This window comes from Stegastes partitus, unplaced genomic scaffold (genome assembly GCF_000690725.1).
Source record: "Stegastes partitus isolate 25-593 unplaced genomic scaffold, Stegastes_partitus-1.0.2 Scaffold878, whole genome shotgun sequence".
NCBI classification, from domain to species: domain Eukaryota; kingdom Metazoa; phylum Chordata; class Actinopteri; family Pomacentridae; genus Stegastes; species Stegastes partitus.
The window spans coordinates 1-10,390 of NW_007578609.1; the positions used below are offsets into that span (position 1 = coordinate 1).

General features: G+C 42.7%; 1 protein-coding gene across 1 annotated transcript in view; it reads right to left on the reverse strand.

The window, feature by feature from the left end:
* Window positions 1–809: 809 nt before the first annotated feature.
* Window positions 810–10,390, reverse strand: part of LOC103365824 (probable E3 ubiquitin-protein ligase HERC1) — a gene marked incomplete at its 3' end in the record, with an annotated part of 17,011 nt that continues 7,430 nt past the window's right edge. The window contains exons 4-13 of the mRNA XM_008293371.1: window positions 10,048–10,144; window positions 8,503–8,646; window positions 8,236–8,363; window positions 7,379–7,523; window positions 6,092–6,263; window positions 5,261–5,395; window positions 4,530–4,695; window positions 4,231–4,356; window positions 2,319–2,540; window positions 810–962 (exon numbers count right to left, since the gene is read on the reverse strand). Coding sequence (XP_008291593.1) covers window positions 810–962; window positions 2,319–2,540; window positions 4,231–4,356; window positions 4,530–4,695; window positions 5,261–5,395; window positions 6,092–6,263; window positions 7,379–7,523; window positions 8,236–8,363; window positions 8,503–8,646; window positions 10,048–10,144 — 1,488 coding nt within the window. The remainder of the gene's footprint in view (window positions 963–2,318; window positions 2,541–4,230; window positions 4,357–4,529; window positions 4,696–5,260; window positions 5,396–6,091; window positions 6,264–7,378; window positions 7,524–8,235; window positions 8,364–8,502; window positions 8,647–10,047; window positions 10,145–10,390) is intronic.

Here is a 10,390-nt window from a genome sequence, read left to right on the forward strand (position 1 = left end):
AATGTCCAAATATACTAGATCATCTAGAAACAGGTTTTATTCCTCAATAGTTCTGGTTCTGGAGTCCCCACATGATCAGATGAATGTGTGCAGCTCCTCTGTTCCCAGTTTGTTTTATCCTTTTAACGGACAGTAGAAAAAGACCTGGACACCAAAATAGTCCTCACAAAACAATCAACACAAAAAAGTGGAATTACTACAAGATGCAGAATCAACAAAGAAAGGTGTAAAATATTCACAAAATAGGAAATCAGTTGATAGCAGTGTTGTCACTGATCAGATGAATGTGTGCAGCTGCTCTGTTCTGATCAGTCCAGTAAAGCAGAACCAAGTGACAGTGATTTAATCTGACACCAGCCGGTTACGTAGATTTACCATTTATTGAAGCTGGATGAAGCTGACACAACGGCACACAGATGAGCTGCTGATTCTCTGTTTGCAGGTCAGTGGTTTCAGAAGTGGACCAGGATTCCCTCTGGTTCACTGCATCCCTACTAATCATGAGCTCTTTTGTGATGCTTCAGAAAGACTTAAACGCCCTGAAATGAATTCAAATGCAGACGGACTGGTGGCTGATTCCAGTCCACCAGCATGTCCTGTGGCTCGCTGCAGACTTTCCACTGACATCCAGCTCAGACGGCAGCTAGACGTCATTTTACAGCTCTGTCAGAGAGGTTCTGTAATCACATCATCAACCTGTTGTAGTCGAACATGATCCCACTGAGACATTTAAAGCACCACGTCTACTCCTCCTGACCCGGTAAACGCTTGTTTCTCAGGTGTTAAACCCAGCGCTGGTGCGTCGGTACCTCGGTGACGGAGTTGATGTGACAGTAGGCCAGCAGCTGCTTCTGCAGCGAACACAGCAGCTGGTGGAGATGAGCCGGCTGGCTGCTGTCGGACGACGACGTTCCCTGCTGCAGTTTGTCGCTGTTCTTCTCCAGCTCGCCGAACGCCTGATCCTGCAACACGAACGCACACAGAGGAGTCGTCTCAATGAAATCATCGAATCTGAAACCACCAGGGACCTTCTGATCGACCAAAACAGGGTCCAACAAGGACAAATCTGCTCGTAGGAAACCCTGGTTTTCTCAAAATCAGCTTGTAGAGGAAAAGTCATCCATGTAACCTCTTTAACAGTAGTTTCAGAGGAAAGACGTTGCTGTAACTTATGAACATTCGACTTGTTTTTCTTCTATTTCCAGCTTCATCTGAAAACTTCACATTTAAATCACCAGAATGTATTCAGTCTGACTGCTGCTGTTTTTTATCTGAATGTGACTTATCCGTCCGTGATTCTGCTGCAGAGTAAAATCTCGGCAGCAGTGACTCAGAAGCTTTGCAGTCTGATCGTCAGAGTCGCTCAGAAGCAGCTCGAGTGTTTTAACAATCAATAAACCGGCGTCCTGAGAGCCGCAGCAACAAAACACTGAGCTGCCGGGAAGAGGAAAAGCAGCCGGTGATGTTTGTGAAGGACGATACGAGTCAGACTCAAACGGACCAGAGACGATCTGATTCCTCCGTTAGTGAAGTCTGGCATCTGAAACGGGTCGTAAAGACGCCTCAGGAGTCACTTTAATACCCAAAAACTACAAAAAAGTTCAATGAAATAAAGTGAAAACAACTTTTCTTTGGCTCGTTCCATCTGTAGTCATCCAAGAACAATTCCCATCTGTGATTGGCTTGAAATTTTTATGGTGTAAAATTTGCGTATTTATTAAGGTTTTTTTTTTTTTTTTTTTTTAAATTTAGCTTTTTAAACAAAATCATTTCTGAGATTTAAAAAAAAAAAAAAAAGAAGCCTTTCAACATGCTCAAAGTGAAATGATTGAAATGTTTTGCTTTTGTTTTTAAATTAAACTGAATATAAAAATTCTATTTTTTACAGATATAATTCTAAATATCTATAAATCATAATACAGCCAAAATAAATTAAAATTAAAATTAAAAATCTGAGATGGTGAAGCAGATGATTTGATGATTTAAGATGAAACAGCCCCTTTCCTGTTTTTTTGTTTGTTTGTTTGTTTGTTTGTTTAAAACAAGATCTTAAAAGAACCATTACAACAAATAAAAGTTCAGATAAAATGCATTACAAAGTAGAAAACAGAACTTAACAGAACCTGAAGACTGCAGTGCGTCTTCCTGATGTTCGTATCAGTTTATTGTGAGTCCAGGAAACTACAAACGAACCCCTGGGTGTCATTTATTATTAGAAACATCCATGTTTTAGATGGACTGACCCCTTTAGAGTCTCTTTAACTCTCCTCCATCCACTTTTGCTTCATTAAACTCTAACAGTCTGATGATCTACTCACGGTGTAGAAGCCCAGGTTCCTGAGCAGCGTCTTCATCAGGATCTCGGCCAGGTGGGTGTCTGGGTGGCCCGTCGTGGCGCCGTAGGCCGGGTCCGGAGGCACCGTGAAGGCCGGGCCGGAGGACAGACCCTCGGGCCCGTCGGCGGGGCAGCTGTAGCCCAGCAGGGAGGCCACGTGGGTGTGGTCCTGGAGGCTGGTCAGGATGATGTCCAGCTGCATCCGCTGGGGAGCAGAGTCAGGATTCAGGTCGGTTACAGGTCTGGATGGAACTACAGTGTTCTGATCCCCCAGAATAAATCTTTTAGAAATTAGTAATTGAGGAATAAAAACTCTGGTGGTGAATTAAATGAAACCTCTGTAAAAACCCTGATGGTACTGCAGTAAATAAGAAAATAGAGCATTTAATTTATTTTTTATTATATATACACACATTTTTTATTTTAGTTTTTAAATTCCTTATTTTATCATTATTATCATGACTACTACTATTATTGTCTGTTTTTTCTGTCTTTCCATCATCATTTATTTTTACATTTATATCCATAAATAAATATGTGTTTTAAACAAATCCTTGTCAGTTTCTAAAGGACAATGTTGATGTTTCCAAAAAATTCATTTTAAAAAATCTGAAAGACGTGCAGCATTTATAAAGTTGTGTCTGTAGATGTTCAGAGTTTGAGTCTACGGTCAGTTATAGAAAAAGTCAGAATACAAACGCCGTGTGGGAGCGTTTGAAGGAGGAAACCGGCTGATGTAAGCAGCTCAAACATCCAGATCCCATTAGAGCAGCATTACAGAACATTAGCAGCAGCCAAAGTTACCGTCAGTCCGTCCAAATATAACTCTGAGTGTCAGCTGCTGACTGCAGCACGTTGGGGAAGGTGGACGGTTGTCCAAAGGTGTTCTACTGCGAGGTTTATTCTGTAGAAAGTCTCTTTTCACGCTGACAGCGATCAATAAACCAACGTCTCTGCAGGGTTAAACCTAGAGCTGAATCTAAACATCAGATTCAGTGAGAAAGAAACTTCTATTTTCTTACTCGTGAGCTCTCAGGTTATCTTTTGGTTCATTTCGAGTTTAAACATGTTTTGCTGTTGGAGCGACGTCCAACCAGCTCAGCATGATGGACGCTGAAGATCTGCTGACATCCCAGCAGGCTTTAAGTCTTTGGAAGTCGGACTCTTGTCTGATATTAAAACTGATCACAGGGTTGAACTTAGAAAACTCTGAATGCTGTCCAATGAAAAGCAAATTCCTCCTGTCTATAAAAACAGAAGTCCTAACTCCCGGTGGTACATGTAACTCGTGGTGGGTACCGAGTCCTGGTACTAAACGAGCCCCGGTACTAAACGAGCCCTGGGACGAAACCTTTAAATACCGGAGGATCGATAAGCTCCAACGTTATCAGTTCTGTTAACAGGACTTCAGAAGATCATTGTGTTGCAACGTTTCATCACTGTGAGAGGCGTCTGATGTGTCCATGATGCACTTTTTTTCCAAATCCTAAATAGAGTTCTGCCTGTTGGAGTCTGTAGCTCTGACATCCATCCAACCATCCAACCAACCACCAAACAAACAATCAACCAGCCAGCCAACAAACCAACCTCCCAACCAACCAACCAACCATGATCCAAACCCACCAACTAACAATCAACCAACCAACCAGAACTCTATTATTTATTACATCATATACTTGTACTTACTATTATACGACATATTTCTCTTTTCCAAGTTCCCTGTCCATTATTCTGTTTGATGCGTCTACTTTTCTCCTAACGTTTATATCTCTAGGACACATTTCTACTTTTCCTGCTGCTTGTATTTCTCAGACTCTGAATGAGGCCAACTGTACGGTGGACTCTTCCCCCTCAGGTGTTTCAGACTGTGGCTCTGAGCGCCAGGTGTGGGCTACCTGTCCTTTGGAGAGACTCTCCCAGCGGTCGGGGCCTTGAGGCAGCAGAGAGTGAAGCAGCTCCATCCTCTCCCTCAGCGGAGGCAGCAGCATGGTGGCTCCCACCGACAGGGTCTCGATCACCGCCTGGCGAAGACACAAACATCAGCACCGGGAGGTAAAACAGCTTCATCTGAAGAGTCTGAAGGTGTTCAGGTTAGGAAGTAATGTGCTCATCGACATGTTTCTGCTAAAGGTAAATAAATAAAATGAAATCACTAAATCTGTCTGACTCTTTGGTATTTTCCTCCCGGTCTCACCTCCTGGATCTCGTCAGGCACCGAGGAGTCCATCAGCCTGAACAGCAGGTTCCTCAGAGGCCTGGCCTGGCGCCCCAGGATGCTGGTGGCCACGCCCCCCGCCAGGGCCAGAGCCAGGTGATTGGACAGGAGGCGAAGGCACAGCTTCAGGAAGTTGTGATGCTCCCTGCAGACACATGGCATTAGTCATTCACTTCATTGATCCTGGTACAGAGAAGACGCTTCAGGACTTCAGCTGGAGCGTTTTGACTACAACATTTGACTATTTCTTATATTGTATTTAAATTAGCAAAACATACAGTTGTGTCACAGATATTTGCTGTTGTTTATAAATTGTGAATTTAAAAAAAAAAAAAGTTTTTTTTCAGATGTTTGCCATAATTTGAAAAACCGTTATTTTTAAGTAATAAAATCACTGAAAATAGGATTAAATAATTTACAGGTTAACTGTGAAGAAAAGAGGCTAAAACTGAAAATAACATCAAACATCTGGATTTTTACAAACAGTGGTTTGTTTTTGTCTTTTTTTACAGTGTGCTGCCATTAAATTCCACCATTTCACTGTATTTAAATCAGTTAACTAATTATTTATTGAACAATTTTTTGCTGTTATTTTCACCATTTTTTTTGAAGTTTCTGGTCTTGACAGAACATATGTTTGTGGCTCCGGTGCTGCCAGATGTTTGTTTGTTTTGTTTTTTTACAGGTGAGTCTATTAACAGTGTCGTCACCTGGACGAGGGGAAGGGCAGCGGAGGAACCTCGCTGTTGATGCCGTCGCAGTAGCGCTCGAGGAAGGAGCGCAGGTGAGAGAAGGTGCTCTCCTCCAGGTCCACGCAGTACGGCCGGTGCCAGGCCACCACCTGCCTGAAGAGACCAGACGAGAAAACGTCAACCAACGCTGCATTTGTTTGGCTTTATTAAATAGGACAGAGAGAGAAAGACGGGAAAATGGGGGAGAGGAATGAGGGAAGGACCAGCAGCAAAGGGTCATGAGTGGGACTCGAACCCACGACCGCTGCATCTGGGACTAGATCCCCTGTACGTGGGACGCCAGCTCAGCCAGGCGAGGGATAGCGGCGCCCCTTGTGCTGCTAATTTACACAGTTAAACAGAAAACCTGCTTTTTTACTCTCTGTGATCAAAATATTTGCATACAACTGATTTCTTTTTGCAAAAACATCTTTTTTTAAGTTTCTTTCCTTTCCATCACTGATGTTGCTGCGTACAGGTGTCATGAACTCTGTGTCTTAATAAAGTTTAAATAAAAAGAGTCAATTACGTCCCATCAGACTTCTGTTGATGGAAAATAACAGGCATCCGAGCAGCTCCGGTAAACACACCACGTGCTGCTTTTATCTAAAATAAACTGCGGTTTGTCTGCTGATCTATAAATACTTTCACCTTTCCTCTGGTTCTGAACACCGGGTCAACAGAACCTGCAGCAGGCTTCTCCTACACGTTCTGCCCTTTGACTTCTGTTGCACAACGCTGCATTTAGGCGTGTTGTGCCATCAGCGCCGACCTTCGGCCTCAGAACACCTGCGGCCGGCTCGAACCCACCTGTCTCTGGGCAGGGCGGTCCAGGCCAGGCTGTGGGAGGTCCCGGCCGAGATCTGCTGGATGGCCACGCCGTCCAGGCCGACCACCTTCTTGGGCTTGGTGATGGGTCCGGTGGAGTTGCCCTGGCCGCACTGGCCCATGGAGTTGTTGCCCCACGCGTACACCTCATTATCTGCAGCAGAAGCACCAGATACCAGAATGAAAGGAGGGCAGGATGACGAGCGTGATCCGTGTCGGGCCTCAGGGGGTTGAGTAACGGGCTGAACAAATTTGCTCGACGTGTTTGCTGTTACATCACTCTGACCTGCGACAGCTCGACTCTGAATCCGGCTGAATCAGCAGAATAACAAACCGTAGCGCCGGCGGCACGTAAATGTTCTGCAGCAGCAGTTTGCAGCCGGCCTCCACCCACAGCAGCACTCACACACATTCACCTCCGTTATCTACATCACACATATCATCCAGTAAATAACTGAGGAAATAGGATTTATTACTGTAACTGTGCTTGTTTTAAAATATTTGCTGTAAACTGTTATTCTATGTTTTCTTCCCTGTTTTGTGAAATTACAGATAATAACGAGCAAAGTCACAGAAAAAGGTATTTTTACAAAAAAACAAAACAAAATAAAAACAGGTCAAAACTGTAAATAATGTGCTAAATATTTACTACTATATTTAAACTAGTGAAAAGTGTTGTTGTTTTACATATATTTATATTTTGTTTTTAGGAAAAATATGTATATAAAGGGTTGGAAATGGTAAATCTTTTTGCCAATTTTATTTTACAGATTTTGCCAATTTCATTAAACTATTAAAATATTTTTATTTTATTTAAAAAATAGAGTTGTTTTACAGATATCTGCCAATATTTGCAAAACAAATTCTATATAATGTGATTTTACAGATTTTACTAACTTTGTTAAATAGATAAAAATAGATAAAGATAATATTTAGTAATATTACAGAAAACAAACAAGCCAAAGCGTAAAGTAATGACTAAAATAAAATTTGTCTAAAATGACAAAAGAGTGCAAATTGACTCAGAAACTCTAAAAATGTACTTATAATTTGACTCCAACTGAAGCCTGCAGAACTTTTACATGCAGAAAAAGGCACCAGATTATAAATGTGCTGCTGATAGTTTAACATATTCTGCATATTTACAGGTTTCTTATTTTACTTTAGGGTTCAACTAGAAAATGTTTTTGGGATCTTCAGCAGAACAACCGACAGCACGCAGACGCTCTGCAGCTGCTTCCGGTAAACATAAATGAAGGCAGGACTGACCGTGAGACAGAGCCAGACAGTGGCTGTCCCCGATGGAGATGTCCACCACCCTGGTGGTCGCCAGCTCCTCGATCAGTTTGGGTCTGAGAGCCGTGGCCTCCGATGATCCACAGCCGAGACAAGCGCCGCAGCCCCAAGCGTACACCTGGAAACAGCAGCGTTCACTGTTAGCGAACACGTTCTGTTACTGACGCCGTAAAGTGTTTAATGTCAGACCCGGGTTTGGTCTGGAGGGACAAACTTTAGCCGACAGACACCCAAAACCTGTTAAAAAGGAATGCTATCTTTAAAAAATCACCAAAATCACTGTTTCTACACGTTTCATTAAAACTATTGTGCAAAAGAATTGTCCAAAATTGTGTGTTTACAGGTGGATGACTCCTACCTGTCCTGTTAAGGTTAAGGTGTTGGTGTGTTTACAGGTGGATGACTCCTACCTGTCCTGATCAGGCTAAAGTGTGTCTACAGGTGGATGACTCCTACCTGTCCTGTTCAGGTGTTGGTGTGCGTACAGGTGGATGACTCCTACCTGTCCTGTTCAGGTGTTGGTGTGCGTACAGGTGAATGACTCCTACCTGTCCTGATCAGGTTAAAGTGTGTCTACAGGTGGATGACTCCTACCTGTCCTGTTTAGGTTAAAGTGTGTTTACAGGTGGATGACTCCTACCTGTCCTGTTTAGGTTAAAGTGTGTCTACAGGTGGATGATTCCTACCTGTCCTGATCAGGTTAAGGTGTGTTTACAGGTAGATGACTCCTACCTGTCCTGTTAAGGTTAGAGTGTGTCTACAGGTGGATGACTCCTACCTGTCCTGTTAAGGTTAAGGTGTTGGTGTGCGTACAGGTGGATGACTCCTACCTGTCCTGTGGAGGTGAGGGCCAGAGACGACTGGCTGCCTGCGCACACCTTCCTGATGAACATGCCCTGCAGGGCCTCCACCACCTTGGGCTTGTAGACTCGGTTCGTGTCACCGTGACCCAGTTTTCCTGCAGGACGACACACGGACGAGTAAAATTAAAGGAAAACTATAGAATTCGTTGGTGGATTGTACAGATGCACAAACCTGGAGATGCATTTTGCACACATAAATATTTAGTTTTCACTGTTAATTTGGGTTTAACGCACCGTTGTCTCCTCCTCCGAAGGACCAGACGGTGCGTCCGTCCTTGGACAGAGCGATGGTGTGAGAACTTCCACAGGAAACTTCTCCGACGTTGCTGATGTCTTTGACCAGAGTAGGAATGTTTCTGCTGTTGCTGTCGCCGTGACCTGAGCTCACAGAAACAAGCACCAACGTCAGAGTGTTCAGTGTGAAGACGTTTAAACACTTTGTCCTGCAGAAGGTCCTGAAGCTTCTCTGTCCTTGTTTAAAGCTCACCTCAGTGTTGTCATCGGGGGGAAACTTACACCTTAACAGGGTTTAACTTTTCTTTTTTAGAGGTGGCAGAACATTTACAGGAAATCAGTGAAGTCTTTTGTGTGACACCAGAACCTAAAACGTGGTGCAAAGTTCAGGAGCCTGATCTTTTGCAGATTTACTGGTTTCTCATTTTACTTTTGGGGTCTGTTGGAAAACGTTCTCCTGCTTTAATATGTGAGAACATCTTCATCCTGACAGCCTGTATCTGGGCCTCAGCGAGCCCTGCAGAAGATCTGTCACTCTGACGGAGCTGCAGGTAGAATCATGGAGTTTAGATAAATGTCAGCACTCTGATGGAACTTGTTGGAACCGTTTAGAAGTAGGTCAAGAATTTCAGGGAGCAGCAGGCGAGTCGGAAAAAAACTCTGATTAACAGCGAAAAGTGAGAAAACACACGTTGATCGAATGATGTTGAGTCGTAGAACTACAGATCACAACTGTTGGAGCATCACTGAACCACCTGATTTATTTGTTAAAAAATTCATATTGTGCTCATCAGAATTGCATTTTGGGGGTCTGTTACCTGAAATTAGTCAAATATTGTCCAAAGAAACTAAATTTTCATACACAATGATTCAAAAATGATCCAAGATGACTTATAAATTGCCTAAATTGACTTGAAATGTGTTCAAAGAGGCAAAAAAAAAAAATGTTGAAATTGATTCAAAACTTGTCTAAATGACTTTAAAGGTGTTTAAAATGACTGAAAATTTAGTTTAAAGACTTACAATCTGTTAAGAAAGTGTCAAAAACTGTCCAAAATGACAAAAAAATATCCAAAAAAATTTTCAAAATGACTTCAAATGTGTCAGAGATTGTGACCTAAATGACTTCAAATGTTTTCAAAATGACAAATTGTCTATAATCACTCAAAAAAATGTGAAAATGACTTAAACATTGTACAAAATGGCTCAAAAAAAATTACCCAAAATGACTTAAAAGTTGCCTAAATTTGCTCAAAATGGCAAAAAAACCCCAAAATGAACCCAAAAATTTGTACAGAATGATTCAAGAATTGATCAAAATCACTTAAAGTTCATCCAGAATGACTCTAAATATGTTCAAAATGACATAAAGTTGTAATTGTGACACACTAAAAGAAGGGAGGAGCCAGAGAGCAGAATGAGGAGCAGAATAAACCATCAGAAACCAGCTTCCTGTTTTGTGTAGAAGCTCTGATGCACTGAAACAATGGAGCAGTAAATGAAAACCGTCCATACGTCCAGCTGCTGTGGAGCTCTGCAGCCTACCTAGTCTCCCAAAGTCTCCTTCGCCCCACGTGTACAGCTCTCCATCCTCACTGACTGCAGCGCTGTGTCTGTAGCCCGCAGACACACACACCACCACCTGAAACACAACACACACACACACACACACACACATTGGTGGGGTTGTTAAGGCCAGAAAACGCTAAAGCAACACGTTCTTCTTTGTCTTTTTCTTTCATGCTGCTGGATTCTGACATTTCGGGGATATTTGCTGAAACACAACAGAACAAGTCTCTGAATTTGACAGTTTCTGCTGCTGAGATGTGTCAATGAGAGCTTCCACCCACATGTCAGGACCAGGTTTATCATTCAGTCGTCAGTTTCC